Below are 25611 nucleotides of genomic sequence, written 5' to 3'. Positions count from 1 at the left end.
CTTATACATGAGTATCGATGAATTTGTTTTTCTAGTCCACCCAGACTAACATAGGTAGCATCTAGCCTGTCAGTCAGGTCACAGCCATTGAGGTCTCTATGTGGGCATGGCCTTCTCCTGAGGATTCTGGGAGCTCCTGTCTTCCTCCCTGGAGGTGGGACACACTCTCTCCCTGGGAGACATTCCTGTTGACAAGCCACATGGAGACCCACAAGACTCTCCAGTCACAGGCCTGTGATCTTCCTGCATTTGGTGTCAGAGCAGGTGTTGCGTGAGTCTGAAGGGGAATTTATAGACCAGTATCGCACGTATGGGCTAATATGGGATTTAAGGACTTGATCTGGACTGGGATGTTTACTTAATATACAGTTACTCTTTTATATAAAGCTCTTTCTTATACACATAAGTGTCTGAATTGGTTTCTCTAGTCACCCTGAAATAACACACTAACCATTATCTAAGTAAATACAGCCAGAAGACACAGAGTTTGCCTGTCAAAGATGTGATCTTAAGATAGCAGAGTAAGACCACGGCACTGATAATTAACTACCAAAATTACTGAATACTTTATTGTGAGAATAATAGTTGTCTAATAATTTTTTAATACAAAATATTTCAACACGCTGTACCTTACCTTGTCCTTGAAGATGAGAAATATCCAGACCTTCTCTTAAGCGGATAACCACCACTCCATACTGGATATCAAAGGCATCGCTACAACGATGGAAAGGGGTGGGGGTGGGGAGGGAACTTTCAGTTTAAACTTTCTAATTTAAATATGCCTTAAAATTTACCTGAGGGGATCTGTATAATCTCAAATAGTACACCAGTTTCTTTCTCTATTTCTGTAATACCCATGAGGCTAGATAAGAGTAGTTCTGTAAGAAGCCAGCTGCTTGGAGCGGTGTATACATGCTATGCGAATCAGCCGCATCAGTGGGGCTTCGTGAGCCCCAGTCTGCTTTGAGGCTATGCACGTAAAACCACAAGAAGCAAGTGAGGACAAGGAAGAACAAGAAAAGGTTGTAGGATATGTAGCGATCATTCAGAAGATAAAGTTTGAAATAATTTTTTAAAATTACTTTTCACATAATTGCCCTACAAAATAGTACAAGATTTTTGTACATATTCATTTGGAAACATATATTTGAATTCACTTTCAAATGATTTTAACCATACATAGAATTATCCTGTGCACCTAAAGAATACATTAAAACCAGAAAGGCAGTAAACGCAGGCTTAATTAAATCTGGGAAGCTACTAAAACTCTAAACCTTTAAGCACATAGTTTCCTTCAAATCCACGTAAAATAAATTTACTTTCCACACTTTTAGGTTGCATTCTGAGAGTGGCAACAGACCTGCTACTTTAAACCATTAGATTCAACTGTGTATATCATAGATTCAATCTCTGTATATCATATATACTTAAGTATAAGCCAACCTGAATATCAGCCAAGGCACCTAATTATAAAAAAAAAACTGCATAAAAATGTGCTGAAAAAACTCGGCTTATACACGGTACATCTAGAAAGATATAGCCATAAACAAAAACAAAAATTGAAAAGTCAAATAAAGTGGTCAAATCACTGCTGCTACAAACAGGAGAATGTGCTGAAAACAGTTTAGGGAAAGGGTTGTAAAAGGTGGTGTTTTAGGTGTATTCTTAAACGAGACAGAGACAACTTGGACTACATCCCTATGAGTTAACTAAGGTCAAAGATCTCTGAAGAATGAAATTTAATAGACACTGTAACATTCCCAGCTGTAGTTTAATATGAAAACCTAAGTATCTACAAATATTTTTTAAAAGATAATTCATCAGGTGAATGAAAATTCTTTATTTAGAGAAAAGCCTATGAATGGAACTCACGAATTCATGGTCAAAGCGGTAAATGCTTTTTCTCAAGACTCAATGGAGCAGGACTACAGGGTCTCTATGAGTCAGCATCCACTTGATGGCAGACTGTTTTGGAAACACCAGAGAGTAAATTCTACCTATATTTTAATGCACGGGTTCATAGACTTATTTGTTACACAGCTCCATGTTTAGGGAAAAAATTACTCAGCGTAACGGTGACAATGAAAGAAACACAAAAATCTAATTCAGGATAATGTATAGGGATCAGATTCACGACTCCCCTGGATAGCTCCAGAACCCCCGGGGGTGATACTACCGCTTCCTTAAGTGTTGCCTGTTAAATCAGAGTATTACTTAACCCACAGGGCAGCCACTCTCTTTAATTTTTACAAGGACACTCAAAGGCCCTGTGTCAATGCTCCTATTATGAGCAACTCTAAGTACTAATGTAGCAGTTACAGGAAAGAATGATTTGCAAAGATGCTACCTTTCCTATTTATAAGAGTTACTCCATTGAGTCTTGAGGAAAAGTATACATAGTCTAGAGCTACAACTTGCCTTTCACACTGTCCTTTGCCCCTAAATTCTCAACTCAATAAATAGGAAGAGTTAGAAAACTAGAATAAATAAGATTCTGCTTACAAAAAATTAACAAAATTTAGAATTCAGACGACCACTGCGATCCTTTGCAGTATCACTTCACTGAATAGCACTCCTATTCTCCTTAACTGCAGTATTAATACTTTCACTTCATGAGAGTAGGAAAAACAAAGAAACAACAACAAAAAGAAAACTCCCTGTTGTCAAGTCGATGCCATCTCAGAGAAACCCTAAGGGACAGGGTACAACTGCCCCTGTGAGTTTCTGAGACTGTAATGCTTTACGGGAGTAGAGGCCTCACCTTCCTCCCGAGACGCGGCTGCAGGATTTTTGACCTGCTGACTTTGCAGTTAGCAAACAAACTCATAACTACCATGTCACCAATGCTCCATTAGTCTACGGGCAGCACAAATAACAAGCTTCAAAGGCTAGTGCAAGCGTTCAAAAATAATAAAAATGAGCCACGAAACAAATATAAACTAAACAAAAATAAACCACTACAAAGTTATTAAATAGGTACTTACTGAAATAAATTTATATACATATCCACATCGCTCATGTCTGCTTGCAACCAATCTTTCTTAAATCCAAGGACAAGTGTATTTGGTTTCATACGACCAAGACCAGCAGCCTAAACGCAGGACAACATACAGTTTTAATTGAAGGGCAATGCAACAAAGTGGTTTTGTTTTTTTAAATGATGAAATCCTTCACACATCTCTAGATATTTTAAATCATGGACCCTGATTAGCTACAGTGCTAAGCACCCAGTCAGTACAATGCATGTTGACCTACAAATGGCATGTACCACAGCACTCGCACGCTACACATCACTAAACATACTAGGAAGGATGTTAAACGTAAAAGACTTCAAGAAAAATTTTTATGATCTACCAAAATAATCATATTTTTACTGAAATATCATCAGATATACATTATCCTCAAAAATGCTAATGATGCAATGAGCTCTTTCTGAGTTATACCCTATGCTCTTAAGGCTGCTATCAAAAGTTCAAATGGATGACTTTGCATGGTTGGCTACTATTCTGAATTATATCAACACTACATTTTCAATCCTCTCTACCAAGTGTGCAAAGCTTCTGATGAAATTTGGCTCAGGATCACCCTCAATTGTTCCAACATCAAGCTCATGTGGAACCGCAGTCCAATACGCTTAGCAAATGTTTCCGTATGTCCAAAGGAGCTCTTCCTTTGTAAGCTTTGGAAACCTGTTGGAAAATTCTATTTGCAAGATTGTGTGCACATGTTAATTTTTATAGGTGCCATGCTTAAATCATTTTTACAAAAGATTAATTAATCCAAGTTTTTCTCAATTGACAACCATGTGCCAGACATGTTCCTCAGGGCCTGAGATACTTACAGAATAAAAGCAATAAGCCAACTTTAATAACCTACATCCAAGTCCAAAAAGTTTTATTAGAAACACTGCCTTTAAAGGGACAGATAAAGAATATTCATTTGTATTCTTGATAACTTTTTTCTAAGTAACCAGTAATTACACAGCACATATAGAGAACTTTAAAACATTAAAAATATACACATTTAAGTCTTATTTATAGCTTTTTATAAAGAACCAGGTTGTTAAGATCTTCAGTGTGACTTCTTGGTACAGAATCTGTCATGGGTCTCACTCTTCTCATCACAAAGTTTTGCAAGATGCTACCCTATAGCATAGATGAGAAGGTACTGGGGCGGGATGCAGGGAAGATACAACAATGGAAACAGAGCTACCAGAATGGGAACAACGAGCAATGTTGATACAATGTGAAAAATATAACTGAATATATTGGAAATATTAAATGGGAACCTAATTTGCCATGTAAATTTCACCAAAAACATAGTATGAGAAACAAAAAATACAATCAAAGGAGCTGCTCCACTAGTGAAGGAGCCCTGATGGGGAGTAGTTTCATGCTGAGCTGTGATCCAGAAGTCAGCAGTTCAACACCACCAGCAGATCCGAGGGACAGAGACTAGGCTTTGTACCCCATGAATAGTTACAGTCTCGGAAACCCACAGGGGTCACTATGAGCCAGCAATGACTTGATGGCAGTGACTTATTCAATTAGTTAGTGGTAATGCTTTCACCCTTCACAGTTCCTATAAAATGTCATGTGTATTAAAAAAGTTATTACTGAAAACATCTTTTCTGAAACAGATGTTTAGTCACTCATGGAAAAGCAGTTATTCATGAATTTCCATAATGGAAATGAATTCAGCAAAGTATTATCATATCTATCAACAGCTCAAGTAGAAAGAAAATGTTTTGAGAATGAGGACAACAAATGTACAAATATGCTTGACACAATGGATTTATGTATGGATTGTGATAAGAGTTGTACAAGTCCCAAATAAAATGATTAAAAGAAATCTAAAGCATCTTACAAATACACTATGGTTAACGACTTAAATTTAACTAAGTACAGGCATGAGATCTGTATTCTAAATGTTCTAGGGTGATTTGGGAATGTTCGGCTAATAGTAGAGCTTTGAATTATCATTAGTCTCATAACTCAATATACACTTAGGATAAGGTTCAGTTATGAAAGTGGATAGAAAAGCTTACATTTCAAATACTTTTAGTATTAATTTGGGTTGTTGGGTCTACCACCATTCTAATAACTTTTTTTTTAAAGCACCGTTTTTACATGAAATGTACGAAGAAAGGTTAAATGTGGGGGAAATTCAACACGCAAGATAATTCCAGGCTGCTGAATGAGAGGTGCTTGATATAAAGGGCCACCTTCAGGCGGTAGCCTGAAATTTTTTACTATGAAAATAGGCTTTTGCTACTTCAAACAAAAGGTTAGAATTGCTCTGGTTAACCATCCTTCTACAAAGAATTGGAAAACAGATTACCAACTTCATATGGAGAGGGAAGAAGCCCAGAATTAGCGGAGAACTCCTCAAGAAGATGGACAAAGTGGGAGGGATTGCTCTCCTGGACTTCAGCATGTACTATACGGCCACAGTAGTCAAAACAGCGTGGTACTGGTATAATGAGATATCCAGACCACTGGAAAAGAGCTGAAGACCCAAAAAATACTGAATGGGAAGCATCTTCAATAAATGGTGCTGGAAAAAATGGATATCTACATGCAGAAAAATGAAGCAAGACCCTTACCTCACCTCCATGTACAAGAATAAACTCAAGGCGGATCACAGACCTTGAGATAAAACCCCAAACAAGTAGGGCCATTAATGAGGGAACTGGGACAAACCTGAGAACCTTCGCACAATACATAGGCTATCAGAAATAGGGAAGGATAGAAATACAGGAGTCACAAATAGACAAGTGGGATATACTGAAGATAAGACACCTGTGTACATCAAAAGAATCCATCAAGAGAGCCCACAGACTGGGAAAACATCTTTAGTAATGACACATCAGACAAAGGTCTTATTACTAAAAAAAAAAAAATTGGTCTGGTTGACAAGTGGCTCCTGACTTGGAACAGAGTAGTTTAAAAGCAGCACCTGGCAAAGGCTCTGAAGCAAGCTCTTGTGTCCCTTTCAAACAACGCCACTGAAGTACTGTTGTAGACACTGGATAGTTGCCTGCTGACTTAATGATTATTAAATGCTTATCACTGTAACCAGTAAGTCAAGATCTCAGATCTCTCCTTCAACTCAGCAAATCCTTAATTATCACATTCAGTGGGATCCTGGTTAAATTTTCTTTTGAGAGGGGTTTCTACGAAATCGAGTTAGACTCTCTCAGTGCATGTGTTTCTCTCTATACCCCTTAGGGTTCAAGAAAGAGGTTGAGAGAGGTTATGTTAAAAAATTCACAAGAAGCAGTGCTAGCGTTTACATGATGGTTTAATTCCATATTCTGGCTCCGATACCATACAGAAAACTGAAATGAATTATAAATTTAGTACTAACAAACAGTGAGAAATATATGGAAAGGAGCTCTTTAAAAATAAAGAATAAGAATTTCCAGTAGCGATCAATCTCACAAGAAAATCGTGTGTGAGTCCGGGAGTGGATGAGGGACTGCCCAAAGGAAAGTGGCAGGCTCAGATCCCTCACTGCAGGCCTCCGTCCACTGTTTCTCTAATCTGTTAGCTCTTAAATGATATACAGCTTAGCCGTCTACTTTATTAAAACTACCACACAAAATTGCTCATTGTATTAATGTCAACAATGAACCAAGCATGAACGGAAGACATTTACCTGCATCAAATACTGCGCGCCCTCTCTCAGGTCATCTGCGTGTACTGGAGCATAAAACGCCTTCATCTTGTTTTTAATAAGCCATCGCTGATATCTGATGTGATCAATGGACATCTCTTTCATGGCTTGCCTTCGAGGGCCCTTTAAATAAAAAGAAAAGTTAACTTTAATTCTAAGTAATTTATTTCATACGGATAGAAACTGATGCTGTCACACTGACTTGAAATAAATGCCTACACGTGTGGAGCATGGAGACCAATAATAGTTTCCTCTCACTTCTCTCGCTCTGGTTTTTTCCCAGTCATTAAGGTTGTGTAAGAATAGAAGTAATGGTGTAGTCAAGGCAATCAGGGGTGCTAGTAGAAGGGAGGGAAGAAGTAAGGAAAAGTAGACTTAAAAAAATGTTAAATCTGCATTTCGGAAGAAAACTTGAGAATCCTGAAAATAGAGAAGAGAATGCTCAGAACAATATAAAAATTCAATTTTTCTACACAATAGCCTACAGCTTATTTTTACTTGTCTCAAATGTCTGACTTAACAGTGCTCTGAAATAACATGCTGAATTCTACCATATGACCCTTCGTTATCAACGTATCTGTTCTTATAGCCAAACCATTATATAAAGGCGACATTGTTGTTTGGTCCTGTTCACTCAGTTCTAACTAACAGAAACGGCACATACGATAGAACGAACCCTATCAGGTCCTGGCCCATGCTCGCAGTTGTGGTGTGTGAGCTCACTGTTGCAGACCCGGGCAGAGCCATCTCCTTGAGGGACTTCTCTTTTTTACTGCCTTTACTTCACCAAGCATGATGCTCTCGTCCAGGGACGAGTCTCTCCCGACAACATGTCCAAAGTATGTGAGGTGAAACCTCGCCATCCTCACTTTTACTGCTGCCATGTCAGTGTGTCAATGTCATCATTGAAGTGCAACAATTCTTCTTCAGTCTTCTTTCTTCAGCGTTCACCTTTACCATGCATAGGAGGTGATGGAAAACAAAGGGGTCTTGTGCAGACTTACTCAACCCAATGCATTCTTCGATCTCTCGATTGCTGCTTCTATGATCATTGACCGTGAATCCAAATTAAATGAAATCCTGACAACTTCAATCTTTTTTCTGTTTATCATGATGTTACCTATTAGATCAGTTGTGAGGATTATGTGTTTTTATGAGTTGAAATCCATATTCATGGCTACAATCCTTATCTTCATTAGCAAATTATTCAAGTCTTCCTCACTTTGAGCAAGCAAGATGTCTACCAGCTGTCTATCACCAATCTTGATGTCAGTTTTCCACACAGTCCTGATTTGACTGTTTGCTTAGCATACAGAATGACTAAGTATGGTGAGAGGGATACAACCGTGACACAAACCTTTCTTGACGCTAAACCTTGTTCTGTTGGAATAATAAACTCTTGATCCATGTGAGCAGAATAAAGTGTTCTGAACTTACTGTTCTTAAGGCTCTCCATAGTTGGTTATGATCCACACAGTTGAATGCCTTTGCATTTATTAACGTCAATTAAACATAAATAAGCACCTCTTTTGGTATTCTCTATTTTCAGCCAAGCTCTCTAAGATGTAAGCAATGATATTCCTTGTCCTACATCCTCTTCTGAATCTGGACTGAATTCCTAACACCTCCCTGTCAATCAATGGAACCTTCAATGCACGATCTTCAGCAAAATTGCATTTGCATATGACAATAAAACTGATCTATAGTTTGAATATTCTTTTGGGTTGCTTTCTTTGCAATGGGTACAAATACAAATGTCTTTCAGTCAGCTGGCCAAGTAGTAATTTTACAAATTTTCTGGCACAAAAAAGTGAATGTTTCCAGTGCTTCATCAGTGTTGAAACATTTTAACTGGAAACCCATTCAAATCCTAGAGCCTTGTTTTTGGCCAATGCTTTCAGTACAGCTTGGCCTTCTTATTTCAGTAGCATTGTTCTTGATCATATGCTACTTCTTCATATAGTCTGCTATAATAACTTGCTAAATCTACTGATAAGAGATACACAATGCTAAAATCTACTGATAAGAGATACACAGGTCAACAACTGAAAAGAATATATATTTTTGATATAGTTTAATAATAGGAAAATAACTGCCTTAAAAAAACCCAAAAGGTTTCTTATTTAAAATTTTTTAGATCCCAAAAGCTCTCCTTATATAAATCACATGCATAGCGTAAAAAATGCTTAAATACAGGAAAAAATAAATTTACACTTACCATATGCACATGACCACAGATCATCAAACCAACGTTTTTGGTGAAATCATGAACAAGATGAAGTAAAGCTGGGCGTGAGTTTGGTGCACCCGTCATAACAAGACACTGTGGCCTAATTTAAGATTACACAAAAACAAAACAGAATGAGAGAGCTTGAATTTTTGTTTACAAGAACAAAATACCAAGTCATTTCTCTAAGAACAAAGGAAATACACTAGAACCTTTTTTACAAAACTGTCACGATATAGGCCATTGGGTTCTCACTGGAGAAGAGGGCTTTGAATTAGGCTTTCTCCGTGTCTAAGAAAAGAAGGGACATCTTCTTGGGACAACCATCTTCCAGTATTCCCCCATAAAACGAAATTTTGTAAAGGCTGACTGCCACGTCTTTGGTTCTGACTCTCCACCTAGGACCCTATAATTCATGGTTTCTGAGGCTGTAAATCTCCATGAGAGTAGAGGGCATCATCTGTCTCCCACAGCGCAACTGGTGGGTTGGAAGCACCAACCTTGTAGTTAAAATGACAGATAATATTCTAATCAAGATTCTGATGGGTATTCTAGAAGGAAACTGCCATGTTATTTGAAAAGCATGACACAACTTCAACTCTACCTTAATTTAATAAACTGCTGCCATGTAAGTAAAACCACCCAATGAAGAAAAGTTTCTACTGTATCTAAAAGTCTAAATTTCTAACAAGGGAAGTCAATACTGAATGTAATTGCCTTTGAAAAGACAAAAGAGCATGATTTTCATATTTTAATAATTGACTTTTGTGGATAAGAATTAGGAACCCATTCTGTTTTCAGCAAACAAGTAAAAAAAAAAACTTAACTCACTCTAAGTCGACACAATTTGGCAAAATTCTTTAAGTTGTTAATTTGTATAATCAAGTTTTAACCAAGAGCAAACAGAAGACTAAAAATTGACTTAGGCTTAAAATTAATTGTTAGGATAATTTCTAATGACATTCAGAAAGTAAGCAGGAAAAATTGAACGAAGACTACAAAAGAATACTAACTTACTCAGAATTTTAGCAGTCAACGATTCTGAGCGGTGCTTTGGGGCAACCACCCATGACACCAGGTTCTAGCAGACTAATAGCGGCTACTTGTCCTTAGTATTTCATGTATCTTACTATGAAATAGCTGTGCATCACGTCTGAAGTGTCACAGAAACATAAATGCTGCTGATCTAACCAAAATTACAGCAGAAAGAAGCTGGGAGAACAGGTAATATAGATGAGTGTACTTGTGTGTGGGAGAGAAATGGATGAAAAAGATCAACAGTTAAAACTTGAAGCCAAAATATGCAGCGAGACAAGCATGCTATCTGGTGACAGGGACAAGCATGCTATCTGGTGACAGGGAGGTCCACACTAAAAGAAAAGCAGCAGGGCTTGAAAGTGATTGAAAGCATCTTGAGGAAAGGAGTCACTGATCCTGGAGGTTCAGGACCACAGTCCTACAGGACAGGTCAGCGGCATAGTGGTCCATGAATGTTCTATACTTTGCTAAGCAGTGACGGGGTCTTAAACCTCATCAGCAGCAATCCAAGAAGCCCCCTCTCTTCACAACTAGAGAACTAAGGAGTGGAGAAAGTAAATGACGCATGTAAAACATTAATCTAGTGGGCTACTGGGCCATAACATTACAGCTTCTACAGCCCAATAGCAAAAGAACTGGAAGGTGCCTGGCTACCACCACTAACTGCTCCAAAAAGGCTCACATTAGAAGGTCCTGCATGGACCAGGGAAACTACGGAAGAGAACTCAAGAACCAGCCTTACTGGCTAGGGAGAAACCAGCAGAACCCCCAGATTATTGCCCTGCATCACCTTTCAGGTCTGGAATTGAACTTATCCTCCTGGCTCAATTTTGGCCAAATAACAAAAGACTGGTGTATAAAGGGAACAGTAAGAATCGTTGAAGGTTGTACTCCTTAGAATGAGCCACCATTTTGAGGTCAAAGGCCAGCAGTTACCCAAGGGTGATGTTCAGAATATTGAAGAGAGGAGGAATGGAAAAGGAAAATACAGGAGGGACAAGTGGGATAAGCGACATTTCTGTGACAACTGCAATCAACGGCATGAACAAAACATGAATTTTTTAATAGGAAACTGATGTGCTCTGTAAAACTTCACCTAATTCACAGTACAGGTTGGATAATAATTTAGAAAGAGACAGTGGGTGCCTATGGAGTAGAAGACTAGGAGTTGAGGGTTTGAGTAACTACCTCTTTTCATGACAAACATACTGTTTTCTCCTTTAGAGGATATACATGTAACACTCTGGTTAAGAAACAGGAAGCAACAATGGGATAAAATGTTGACATACATGTTCTCAACTAAAGTCAGTTTTAATTTTCTGTGCTGAAATCAGTATTTTCCTTCCAGGACTCTCCTTCCCTTTTCGTTTCCCCATCTCTTTCTATCAGAAGGCCAAAGATTGATCATGGCCCCCAGGACCCTTTCATTCCAGAAAAAAGTGAGTCCCATGAGACTAACGAGAAGAATAAAAAACGGGTTTTCCTAATAGGAGAAGTTTGGTAGAACAATTCTTTTCTGGAACTAATCATCCTCAGATGATGCTGGTTACCATTGATGAACATTTAGAGCAGTTTTAGAGAAGAATCAAAAGGGTGAAAATAAAGAACAGATCTTCAAATTCTCCTGGTCTCCAGACTTTCTGGAACCATCATGGCTGGAGAAACTCCTGACACTGTTACCCTGAGATAATCTTGAAACCCTAAGCCACTAACAACCCTTCTAAGAACCAAACACACTGTGCATTTATATTACTGAAAGGCCTAATTCAGAAAAGGAGGTGACAACAGTTGCACAATTCAATGAAGATCACCAGTCATCCCTCTTTAGAAACTGTTGAGCTGGCATATGTGTTGCTATGTTTATTATCTGGAACAACATAAAATCTTTAAAATAAACATTTTTAGGCAGTGATTCTTCATTACTCTTACTCATTTCCAATTAATCACTGATGAAAAAGAAGCAAATTAGCAATTAATTGGTCCCTTCTAGAGTTCTAAGACTAGATCTTAACAAAAGCCAGTAACTTCACCTATTCCTCGTAAAGCAGACGGGGGATTTGAACCACCAGTGAGGGGTCAGTAGAACAACACTTGACAATACCACCAAGACTCTTTTAATTACAAAATAAGGCCTGTCAAAAACCTTCATAAATTTCATAGTGGTTAAAAAAGTAGCTACACAATTTCAATAGCCAAGGAAGGGAGTAACTGTTTACTTTATTGTCATCCACTATTTTGAAGTCTTTAAATGTGACCCTTCTAAAACCTACCTAAAACTTTTCTAAGATCATTTTTCTCCTTGTAGAATTTAGATAAACAAGGAACCTTAATCTTGATTTTGAACAATTGAAAAATTTCAATGAAACAAAAAACATTATGCAATGCTTCTAGAGAACATTTTATGAAGTATCAGCATATGGAAAGATAGCTGAATAATAGGTGAAGAATCAGTTACCAATTAAGAACAACGATCTCCATTGTTACTTACTGCTTACCTGAAGTTTTTCACATGGTCTTCCACTCCAGACAGACGAACTGAATGCTGCAAGGCGTTGAGGTAAGTCAGAGCTTGAGTAGAGGACCCCCAGTTCACATCTGTGGGAAGAAGAGCTCACTCATGTAGCACAACAACATTAACACCCAATCAGAAACTAATCTGATATACAGAGTTAAACGATGCTTTCAGATGTTAAAAATCTGCTATATTAACCTACTGTACCTGGAACTTTTATTAAGGTCCACCACATTATACCAAATGCTAAGCTTATTTTACCATTACTACATTTAAATAAAAATGTATAATTCAGAAAAGATTTACACGCAACTCATTTAGAGTTCTTCACACAAAATAAGAATGGGTTTTTGCCTGTAAATACATACAACAGTCTAGTCTAAGGGAAAGAGGCATAGTACAAATATCAAATATAAATAGTAGAGCATTTAATTGCTTAGGTTGTGTCAGCATGCATTTATTTCTTACTAAGAAAAATAATCTGGACGCCAAACGGTTTTCGAAATATGTTATTTGGGAGACAAAATAGGCAAATTAGAGAAATAACTGCTTCTAAAATGGTTAAAGTAATAGCTTCATTATATATTTCATTTTCAGAGTCACCATTCTCGTATAAGACACTTCATTTCTCCTTTCTGGATGACAAAGTGCCTCCTGCTGTATAAAATCTCTGCTTGGCAAGCACACGACCTCTTCCGCTCATTCCAAGCCTTTCCGGCTGGAGCTTCCTTCTGTGTCAGGCTCTACAATGGCTTTAATGCTGAACACTGGGTTAATGTTAATATGCCAACAAGACATACAAGTAATCTTTAACTATTCTGGAGTTAAAACATGTTTTTCCCATGTTTCCAGCTACACAGAGATCAGGGGGCACATACTATGTATCGTCTAATATTTTGTGAATTCCATGATTCTTGCTACAGTTCTAACATCACAGCAGATATCACACATGCTTGTTAGGCTAATAACCGATAGTACCACAAATCTGAACTCTTTCAAAGACTAACTTAAAATATATTGAATGAAGCTGAATACTGTATGAATTTTGTATTTTTCTGTAAGTAAAATGAGTTAAGTTTAATTTTGGGTAAAAATGAAATTGCACAGAAATAAAATGCTTCAAAATAATCATCTGATTAAAGCTATATACATTTGGAAATAAAATATTACCAGTTTAATACACACAACAAATGTATCTTTCAAATCAGTGTTTTAAAAATTCTAGTTTTCCAGCTTGAAATACTGACCTGGTTTTTTGTAGGTAACATAAATATACAGCCCAAGGACTATAACATATGTAAGTAATGCTGCCCACCAGTTGATGACAAACATTACTATGCAACAAAGAATTGCTCCAATAAGTGATATCCACATGTTGTAGTATTTGAATGCAGGACGCCAACCTAACAATAACAACACACAAAGCGATTAAACACTATCATTCACGGACTCACCTCTTTTTATAGTGCTACATGTGCGTGCTCAGAATAAGTTTTACCAAGAGACTAGCTACCACGCTATGCTGGTTTTAAGCATTAAATGTAAGGCTAAAACATACCAGTATTTAATGGTGAGGAGCTCTGGTGGCACAGTGGTTAGGGGTTGGGATGGTAAACACAAGGTCAGCAGTTTGAAACCACCAATCACTTCAAAGGAGAATAATGAAGCTCTCTACTCCCATTGTAGTCGCAAAAACCCATAGGGGCAGTTCTACTCTGTACCCTAGAGTTGATTCTGTGAATCAGAATCAACTTTATGGTAGTGAGTCTGGTGTTTTTTAATGTTAATGATGACTACTGATCACAATTGAATCTTAAGATGTTAAAATTCTTGGATGCCACAAATAGGATTATACATCGATTCACTCTGACATTACTATTTCATTACTCTTGCATTCTTACACTCTTAAAAAAAAAAGTAAATCAACCAAGCATAGTGAATGATAAAAACTACAGAAGGTTTAAAAAAGGAAGAAAGGTTCCAAACGGAGTCCTTGATTTTTGACTCAACTTTTGGTTTTGACAAACAACCAAATACTAAAAAAGACATATACGCAAAATGATTCAGACAAAATACTCATGACAACAATTAAAAATTCATCCACTGGCTAGAGAAACTAAAAGCTAACAATAGAAAAAACATGACCATTTGGTGAAACATTTATGAATTAAAGCACACTCAAACAAAATCTGTAATAGTATTTTTAAATTTCATTAAGGAAAAATTAGTATTCATATGCTTTTGACCCAAATTCTAATATTTTACAAAGAAGCAAACCCCTCACAGATAGTTCCAGACACAAAAAATATTTTTAAAGAACATTTTGTTATATTTTTAAACTAATAGTGAAAGTTGAAATATTTATATGTCCAAAATCATCCCACTTTATCTTTCCTGCTGTATCTTTTCACTTTTCCATTGTGTTTTTGCTCCTTTATTATCTTTCCTGATTTACTAATGTTTATTCAAAAGAGCCATCTCGTTGACAAAGACTCCCTACATCAGACTTGTTGCACTCAAACTTCTGAAAGGGCTCAATCCCACCAGCCCCATGCCGGCCAAAGTCGACACTCACTCTCAGGGACCCACCCTGCACGGCTTTCTAGGCTTTCCTTTGCATAGCAGCAGATTGTCATATTTTGCTCCCTTAAAACCCGTGGGTGTCTACCACCATTCAGTCTTTAATTGGGAACTCAACCCCTGCGCTACACCAGGGCCCATCTGAAAAGGTTTACAAATGAGTTCAATTTCTAAATCTGTTAGTCAAATCTGTTTAAGTTGTCATAGTTAGATACCTAACCACAATTAATCAAACATTTCCCTTAGTATATAAACATATAGTGCACATTTAAAAAAGAAGTATATATATATTTGGCTATGCTTGGTGTTAACACCCAAAATTAAGCTCTATTAATAAGGTTTTAATTTATAACCTTTCTTCTTTGTTAAACCTTCACTATATACTACTTAAAATTAAAGAAATATTCTCAGATACAATAAAATATCTTTAACATAAAAATACAGCAATAAATTTTGATATGTGCAGCCAAGATGTGCCATTTGTGATTACAAGCCATGTATGTACCATACTTTTAATATGATAAAAGTTAATAACGACAGGTTATACTTAAGTCTGATGTTCCTAACGCTGGGAATGCTAGTATGTAATCAGAAAAACCTTAGAATTCAATTGAACAGAAATCAGCTAAATAAATAAGGGGTGAGGAAAGGAAAATAAAATTATCATTCATAACATTCGTCAGAATTGAGAATTATTGCTATCTTAAATACTTTAAAGGTAGTTAAAATTATCCATAAATGTCATAATTTAAGAATTACACAATACTGCACAAAGACAGATTAAGTTTCAATGAATAACACACACATCTTTTAAAATGCATTATTTTTTCCCTCTAAAATAAAAAATGATATCAAAATTTATGAAACCTTTAGAAAAACGTAAAATCACCTGGTGATTTTGCTAACGATGCGTGGAACACTGAGAAGTTGATCAGAGCGTACGATGCTAAGAAGAAGTTAGAGATTATCGGAGCAATGACATTCAGTTCAGCTGCAAAAGAGACATGAGGTCCCGTTAGTGACGTGTCAGGCATCCGGAAAGTTCAGCTGACGCTGCCATGAACACCCACCCTCTGCCCACCATTCAGATTTAACAAACGCTTAGACCTGGGCCGCACATATCACAGCTTTGCTTTACAGAAATCCACCCTTTTCAGGTTACAATGCGCTATCAGGATTCTATGATATTTCTAAGAGCTCCCAATAAAATGATTGATAATAATAATGAAAAAGAATGTTTTGAAACCAATTGAGGTAGCAATTTATTTTTTTACAAAAAGAAATTAATATCATGTGATAGAAGTTTGGGCCCATTTTGAATTTGTTCCACTTTTTAATATACTCTGCTTTCTTTCCGATTAAGGCTTTTCTGTTTTCTCTCTTTTTTTGTTTTTGAATGTTTTCCTGTATAAGAAATCCAGAGTAAGTAAACCATGGAGAGAATGGATTAACAATTACTGATACTTTATTGTACAACTCTTCTCAATCATCATTGAACTGTTGAACTGTGTGATATGTGAATTATATGCCAATACAACTATTTAAAAAAGAAATCTATCTTTAAATAGAGTGCAAATCATCTTTATAACTCACAATTCTGAAATTGATATATTCTTTCAAATCATAAGGAAAAGATTTATTACATACACATATAATCCAAGAATTCTATAGTCTTAATTTTAATGTTTTAATGAAAAACTACATGAATAATATATCACTTTCCAATAAGACTTTGAACTTCACCCACATTAACAAATGAAAACCACTATAAATCCATTAACTGCTAAATACCCATTCTCAGTTTCATTATGTATTGAATATGTATTTAAGTTGTTTCCAAAGTTTTCATTATTGACATTAATGATACTATAAACAACTTTACAGCTATTTCTTGGACACATATGGCGATTTTCTAAAGTCTAGTCCAAGGGAGATATACCAAACACATATTTACCAACATTATATGAAAATTTCCTCACACATTCCCTAAAACTGAGGTGTTATTATTAGATTTTAATGTACAATACTCTGGGTGGTTAGATGATATTCTTTAAAACTTAAAGGTCTAATGTATTTTTAGCTACTTAAGGTCCATTTGCTTGAGATCATTGGCAAAAGTGAACAAAAGAAGGTTCATGGAGGCTCCCCCCCTTCTGTGGCGGACATTAAGATCCTTATCTCCATGCTGGTGACACAGTTTTTTATTCTTTTAGGAGCAAGAAAATTCCTTCTTGTCCTAATGATAAATTAGTAATGGCAATTTTAACAAACATATTAATCAGAAAAAATTATTCATATTCCACACAAAGTAATTTTTGGTTTATAATTGTGGTAGCTATATACTGTTGTCAATTTGAGAGGAATAAGAGTGACGGGTGGAGTTTGGCCTGTCAATCAGGTCACAGCTTGATGACCTCATCTGGAGGCATTAAGGAGATTAGTAACTCGCTGGAAGCGGGACACATGCCCACTCCCTGGGGGACATTTCTGACGAGAAGCCACATGAAGCTACTCTGGTGCAGCCAGAGCTCAGGGAGCAGGAGGAGACAAGTGGAGACCCCTGCCAATGCTGAGATGCTTACAACGCCACTAAATCCACAAGACTTCCCATCCACTGGCCTGTGAGCTTCCTGTACTCGGTATCATTGCACGTGTTTCGTGAGTCTGAAGAGGACTTTATAGACTGGCATCAGACATATGGGCTAACATGTTTTCTCAATATTCATTAGCTCTTGTATATAAAGCTCTTTCCTATACACAGGAGTGTCTATGAATTTGCTTTTCTAGTCTACCTGGACTAACAAACTAATTTAACACATGGATGTTTCCAACTAATATTAAAAGCGTATCATATTCTACATTTGTGCACCATTCATGTGACTAACCAATCAGGATGAATCCAAGTGCAATCAAGAAGGTTAAGATGTAGCCACGAAGAGGCTCGTTGTTCTTCCCATAGCCTTGAGCAAACATCTGGAAAGCTGGGTAGATGTTATCCTTGCACAGGGCCTAAGGAAGAGATGTGAGCATTAAGATAAGATAAATACATATACAAATATACTTGCAGTTTGGGCAATCCGGGAAAGTCATCTGAGTTTCTAATTACTGGCCTTCCTTTTCCTGTCTGGCATTCATTCACCTTGTCATAGGTGTGAAACCCAAGTATAAAGTCTAAGCTTCATAAAGCAAGGACTAACTGTAAAACTCAACCACTTTTCTTTAAAACATGACTCAATATGGTTTAAAATACAAATTTCCACCTTTACTAGGTTCTTCTACAACATTAAGAATACAGATGAAGAACCTACATTTCATTGTTTGAGTTAGTAATTAAGGTTCATCAGCTGCTTTTGTTGAATGTTCATTAAAGGAAGAGAATGTCTGTCTATCTTATTCAATGTTTTCCCTTAATAATAATAATCATCTGTCCTAGATTCCTAGGACAGACGAACCCCTCAACACCAGCGGTGGGAGTGGCGACACCAGGAGGGAAGAGCATGTAGAAAGGGAGAACCGATCTCGGAGATCTATGTGTAACCTCCTCTCTGGGAGATTGTCAAGGGGGAGGTGGGTGAGGGGAGACGCCGGGGAGTGTAAGATAAGATATAATAATTATTTATAAACTATCAAGGGACCAGGGGTGGGATCGGGGAGGGAGGGGGATGGGGGGAAAAAAAGGGAAAACGAGCTGATTCCAGGAACCCAAGTGGAAGGTGAATTATGAGAGTGACGAGTGCAACGAATGTATAAGGGTGCTTTGCTCATGTGATGTATGTACAGATTGTGATAAGAGCCTTATGAGCCCCAATAAAAAGATTAAAAAAAAAAAAGAAAGAAAATGATTAGGGCAAAGCATGTACGGATGTGCTTTATACAATTGATGTATGTATATGTTTATGTATGGATTGTGATAAGAGTTGTATGAGCCCCTAATAAAATGTAAATAAATAAAAATAAATTAATAAATTTTTAAAAAAAACGGAAAAAAAACGATACCCTAGCCTTTTCTAAACTTGAAAAAAAAATAATAATCAGAAGTTATAGTATAATTTCATACAATGAAGCATTTCAAAATTAGACCATTTTGGTTAGCATGCACCATGCTTACTGGGATAAAATACTTCTTATGATCTATGAACCTAGTTTATTAACTTATGCTAATAACACATCCGAGTGGCAAAACTGCATGACAACATTTAGGAAGACAGCACCACCCCAATAATTAGCGCACAGTGAGCAGCTTAAGCTAGCATTCGTGGATAAGGGAGAATAAGCGTGTACGGTTCTTATTTAGCCTTATTTAGCACAGGAAAGCTCACAGGCTGCTCAGTTATTTAAAGGTACTGTATATGCTCGAGTATAAGCTGAGTTTTCCAGCACATTTTTAATGCAGTTTTTGTGGTAAAATTAGGTGCCTTGGCTGATATTTGGGCCGGCTTATACTCGAGTATGCATGGTATGTTTGAAGAAAATGGTGATTATGATGAAGATTTTACCCACAGGGGTTGTCTCTTGTCTCAATCATTTCAAAGTGAAGGTGAGTTTACCACATCTTAAAAGGTAAGTACAAGTTTTCTATTAATCAGATTTGGTTTGTAACCCCTGGAGTGGTTGTAGACACATCATCATCTACATAGATGAGGTTTTCAGTGACTAATTCCCCAAGTGGACATTTTATTTCTTCTTGGTAGTCTGTTCTTAGTGGGGAAGTTCTGCTGAAACTTGTTCTTTGGGTGACCCTGCTGGTATTTGGAATACCGAAGACATAGCTTCCAGCCTCACAGCAACACACAGGCCACCACTGCACAACAGGGAAACAAGTGTTTCCTTCTGTTGTACGTGGGGCTGCTACATGCCGCTACCAACTTGACGGCAACTGACAACAATGTAAGGTTGAGAGGAACAATGAAAATAATATGAAAATATAACAATTCTCAGTTGAAAATTATTACTTTAGTAGCCCCTTGAATAAAGTTTTTCAGGGTGGACAAACTTACCTGGAATATTTTGGGAGCGCTCACCAGGGATGCTAGTGCAGAAGAAAGAGTAGCTGAAAAAATACCTGCAGAGATTAATGGTGCAAATCCGGACACCATGCTCATTACCTTACAAAGAGAAATAAAAAAGATAGAACAATTAGTCTTGCAGGCTATTAAAAAGAGGGCCCACTAGTGGGATTAGCTTGTTGATGCTTCTGAAGGAAACTGCCTGCCATGTCAGGGTATGTGCAACTTGTTCTCATGAGGGAAGACAGAAAGAATACACAGAGAAACCAAGAAAAAGCAAATGGGGGAAATATCATCAACTTTTCAGTTTGAAATTTGTCAATTAAATTGAGAGGAGTATCCATTATAAATTTCTAGAACTATAAAGGATAATCATCACTCAGATTTATTATTTCAGTAGCAAAGAATTATCTTTCATTTTATTAACTAGGAACATGACAACTGAGACCACAGGGTTAAGACAATCATGGTAAGTTGCTTATAAGTATTTTTGCACTGGATTGTAATTTGACACCACAAACCAGAATCAAAGTTAGCTCTGAGGACATTATGCAACAACCATATTTGACAAGTGGATTAACCACACACGGATTTTATACTTAAATGTCTTTTCCTGATTGATTCAGAGCTTTCAGAAGACTCAGTGTTAAATATGAAGAACACATTTTTTCAACTTTTAAAAACAGTAGCAATGACCTTTCTATGAATATTAAACAAACAAATTTCTAACTGAATTTTTTTCATCTCCTAATAATATTAAACTGATAGTCCAAGGAAGGAATCTCACATATTGCTTATTAACTAATCCATCAAAAGTTTGACCAGGGAACTTTAAACATATATAAAACTTAACGCTTTAGAGTAAAAAAAAGCCAGGTTACCTATCTTCCCGAAGTATAACATGGAAATTATAAAGTGTTTCTTTGTGAAATTGCAACCGTCTCTTACTTATGTGTTCCTAAGTTATGTTCCTTCATCCACTCTTCATTTTCCAAACAAGGGATTGTACTTTTAAAGGCTTTACCCAACCCCTTATTTTGTATCACTTTCTAAAATATAAATATATTTAGCAATTACTTAAATTTGAACACAGTTTTAAACTAAACTCCTCTTCGCTTGAACAAGACAATTCTAGGCTTGATAATGACAACACATTTTTGTCTTTAAAGGGAACAATATAAAAGAACTAATTGGCACTTTCCAGTCACTGGGCAGGGCCTAATGTTTGTGCCTTTCATACACAATATCAATGTCAGAATTAGCCTGAATCATTAGCTGGACATGAATACTTCGTTTCATTTCTACAATATTGCCTTGTGACTAGAAAAAAAAACTTCTATTACATAATTGGATTCAGAATTATCACTGATAGCGCAGCCAATATCAGTTGCTTGAAAGTATATATGAAAAAATGAAAATAGTATTAATAAAAATTTATTTAAAATTATTATATTAATATTTACATTTTGTTCTTATTAAGTTCTGTTGAGCCATTTCTGACTCAAAATGAACCTATACACAATAAAACATGCCCTATATTGTATATAACAGATACTTGGTTTTGAAAGACACTAACTTCATAATGATTGTTTATTGTCTTCATACATGACTTGAAAAACTTAGAGGCAAAATTTGTGTTTTCACTGAGTCAGTAGAACCCATCTATTCTATAAATTTACCACAGAATATTTTGCTTGAATCTTCTCAGTCTACACCCTTTGAGATACTTAACAGCATCTGAGCATTTACCAAGCGACTCTCACACTAATTCTCAAGATTGATTTTAGTAATTAATTACTCCACATCTCACATTATTTTTCCTCAATTTCTAAAATATCCATACATTTAACTGAGTTAAATTTGCCTTCTCATTTAGGACGTAACAGAAGTAACATAAAAAACAGAAGGATAGGTACTCTCCAAATACGGGGGAATCCTAATCTTTACATAGTTCGTGTCTACTTTACATTGTTTTACAACACTCACTAACTTTCCATGCACATTCAGATTCTAATTCTGTTGTTAAATGAGTTTTACCCCTACATAACTTTTTTTTGGGTCATACTGAATTAACACTAATAATGATAAATACTTTTAAAAAAAGCAATTAAAACAAGGCATTTATGAGGGCAACCCAAATAAGAAAATTGAGCTGATTTTAGCAGGGAACATACGTTTACCATCGCACTAGAATGTAGCAAATACAATATAAAGAATTTGGAAAGGAAAGGTTTTCTCCATAACTTATGGGACTGTTTTAAATTTGAAGTACAATTTATCTACAAAAGTATTTCATCTAACATTTTAAATTATTCTTTGAACTGAAAAGACATACTTGATTTAAATTTTTCCATATGTTGGGAGAACTTACTTTTCCAGGGAGATGGATTATTGTTTTTTATTTTCCAAATAGAAAAACAAAAACCTGGATATTATTTGTAAAATAACCAAATTGCAGACACATGTGGAATTAATATGCATTGGAATCACCTTGGGGGCGAAGAGTAGTAAAGCTAAATCAATATTTAGGCATTAAATAACATAGTCCATCATAAAGGGGAAGTCAGAAAGTATAGCTAACAAAAAAACCCACAGAACCACTTATTAAAACTATCAAAATATGTGATTATTGCTTTTTGGCGTATCCTGAATCTAAGCCTATACATTCCTAAAGGAAATGTTTCCATCTCTCTAACCTCTCCCTGAAGAATTGTGTGTTCTTCAAGTTTTACCACATGGTAATTTCGGCATCCTCTCAAAAATCCTCACTGCCACTGAGTGGATTCGACTCCTAGCGATCCTAAGGGCCAGAGTAAACTGGCCCGTGTTTCCGGGGCTGTAAATCTTTACCGGAGCAGAAAGTCTCATTTTTCTCCCCCAGAGCACCTGGTAAATTTGAACTGATCTTGTGGTTAAGTAGCCCAATACTTAGCCAACAATGCCATCTGGGCCCCTTCCTGCCATTCTCAAGGAACTAAAATTAGAATCCTTCTCTATGTGCTTTGTGTTTGGGGACACAGAGAGAGCGTGATGGGGCAAGATTCGGCCTGTTGGGTGGATGGAGTAAAGCGTATTCATGAAATGCTGCCTTGCTCTTTAAGAATGAGAAAGGTGCATTGCTGTGATGGGAAATGATTCCTTAGTGAATTTTAAAAAATTATTTTCTCACCAATTTTCTTAAAACGTCTTCATATTAAGCCCCTAGGATTGTGCTGCCTCTGTTAAAAAAACTTTATGAAGACGATCTCTTTGGGAACCCCAAAGAAACCGTTACCACAACGTTCCAAGCTGCCTTCTTTGCCTTGAATTTAACAGGCCCAGAAGATCCCCTCTGAAGGGACCTTTGTTTCAATGGCATTCTCATGAGACGAGGACAAGTATTTACTCAAAGAACTGGTCGGGCTCTCAACTAATCAGACATGTTTCAACACTTATTGTTGGAGACAAACCCTTGCATACATGAACTGGAATGCTACTAGCAATACTTTTTGGCTTACCCTGTATGAATATTTGTATGATGAATGTGACTATATATGCATATAGTCATAAATAAAACAAAATACATAGGGGGAATAGCTAGATACTTCTTAGACAAAAGCAAAGACTTGGTGGGATTGGTTTTCTAGGTATGAAAAATTAAAACCACTATCTTACATCATCTTGGTCAATTAGCATAATATAGTTCATACAATTATGTTCTATATCTAATCTGGTGACTGAAGTATGGAATCTTAAAAGCTTACCACAGGCCATCTGTACCTATTGGTTTCTCCCTGTTCGGAGCTAAAGAGAAAGAAGGAAACCAAGACTCCAAAGAATCATTTCATCTGTGAGACAAATACCCACTCCACTATCAGCGCATCGATTCTGGTTCAGCGCCATTCTATACAGGGTTTCCAAGGCTGGCGATCTTTACAGGAACAGACCATCCCATTTTTTCCTTGAAGAGTTGCTAGTGAGTTTGAACTGCGGACCTTGAGGTTAGCAGCCCAACACTTACCTGGCAGTATCGCTCGGGCTCCTTTATATGATAGTCTACAATCACAGGTTCCCTAATCTATCTGGCCTACCACACCCCGCAGAAAAAAAAATTACTCGGTGCCCCCCTGGAAATGAAAAACTTTTGTACTACGGTCCATAATCCAGGACAAATTGTAGGGATCTGATTTTGCAGGGCCCCTGCATCCTTCCAGCACCCTACAGGGGGTGCTATCAACCACTCTGAGAAACACTGGTCGACATGAATCTCATGGTGCCTGCCTATCACTACCTACCATTCTAAGTAACAGTCACAATAGAGAAACCCTGAGACCAAGTACAAAAATATGGAACAGAACTTCAAATTCCTATAAAACAAACAACAGCCTACTGGACTGGGTGAGACCAGAAGACTTCTCGTGATATATCGCCTATTCAAACTTTGAATTGAAACTAACCCCTAAAGTCACCTTGTAGATAAGTAAAAGACTGGCTCAAAAATAAAGGGGTCAGTTTCAATAGCTGTCTGGCCGCTACAGAAATACAGAATGCCCTTTGAGTATTCTCCATATAACTAGGATTTCCATGCTTACCTGGAAATTGTTCATTAGGCCATAAGAACAAGAACCGCTTTCACAAGACGAAAAGTCAAAGTCTAGTTTGCAGGCTGCAGAAGTACAGTTTGTTAACTCAGCCACAATAGTGTTGTTAATGTTCCCAGTGGCATCCCGAACAACACAAGCGCCTGAAGCATAAATGACAATGAGAACAAGAGTATAGCGAACATTAACATTCACTTATGAAATACATATACTCATTTAAAACTACAGTACTATGTTAACATCCTTGTTTATAATAGTATACAGGTTACAGTTAACAACTGTAATGACTACTGTGAATAGACTTTAGAAAGCATCATGGTCCCCATTTTTAAATAGTGATATGAAGCCTTTTATGAAGAAAAATATAGGCAGTCCCTGGGTTGAGAAGAGATCTTTTCTTAACAGTGTTATCTTTAACAATGTCGAATTTGTAGGTCAGAAGGAACAGGTGCACTTGCTACTAAGGAAATCCAGTAACAAGAGGTTAATATACTTAGTAGTTAGTCAAAAACTTGGTGGCCCTGCAGAAGAAAACATACCAAAGATATTCCATAAAGAATACACCTTTGGGAACACTATGGGTGGTTTGATTCTTTCCTATAGGGTCATGTGAGTAGGCACTGACTTGCCAGCAGTAAGTTTTAATTTTTAGTTTGGTTAGCTCAAGAACAGACTAGAAGCCTTTTCAGTGACTTAGAAGCTGCACGTAGTGGAAATGAAGGTGACTGTGAGGAAGAACAGGTTGGGATTAGGGGGCAGATGAGCATTGGTACATTTTTTTCAAATTGAGGGCAAATTTATGGAACACAGAAGGGAAAATTGGATGTTGGAGTCGTAACTGGGAAAGGACCAGCCTGTAGAGAGAGACTATGTACTTTTAAAAGCTGTATATGCATCCATAAGGAATGGTATACTAGAAAATCTTGTACCTGGCTGGTTTGGTTAAGATTTCCTTAAACTCTTGAAAGTTTCAAATACCTCCAAATGTTT

General features: G+C 36.8%; 1 protein-coding gene across 2 annotated transcripts in view; it reads right to left on the bottom strand.

Moving 5' to 3' along the window:
- The window catches only part of SLC12A2 (solute carrier family 12 member 2), a 93748-nt gene that overhangs the window by 16895 nt on the left and 51242 nt on the right, over positions 1–25611 (bottom strand). For both annotated transcript variants that reach the window (XM_075541488.1, XM_075541489.1), the window contains exons 10-19: positions 24613–24764; positions 20033–20140; positions 17921–18044; positions 15925–16026; positions 13703–13858; positions 12439–12538; positions 8897–9008; positions 6661–6801; positions 2985–3091; positions 635–714 (exon numbers count right to left, since the gene is read on the bottom strand). In XM_075541488.1, coding sequence (XP_075397603.1) covers positions 635–714; positions 2985–3091; positions 6661–6801; positions 8897–9008; positions 12439–12538; positions 13703–13858; positions 15925–16026; positions 17921–18044; positions 20033–20140; positions 24613–24764 — 1182 coding nt within the window. The remainder of the gene's footprint in view (positions 1–634; positions 715–2984; positions 3092–6660; positions 6802–8896; positions 9009–12438; positions 12539–13702; positions 13859–15924; positions 16027–17920; positions 18045–20032; positions 20141–24612; positions 24765–25611) is intronic.

The sequence above is a fragment of the Tenrec ecaudatus genome, chromosome 2 (genome assembly GCF_050624435.1).
Source record: "Tenrec ecaudatus isolate mTenEca1 chromosome 2, mTenEca1.hap1, whole genome shotgun sequence".
Classification (NCBI taxonomy): Eukaryota; Metazoa; Chordata; class Mammalia; order Afrosoricida; family Tenrecidae; genus Tenrec; species Tenrec ecaudatus.
The sequence above is the reverse complement of the archived record's forward strand: the minus strand, read 5'-3'. Positions and strand labels throughout refer to the sequence as shown.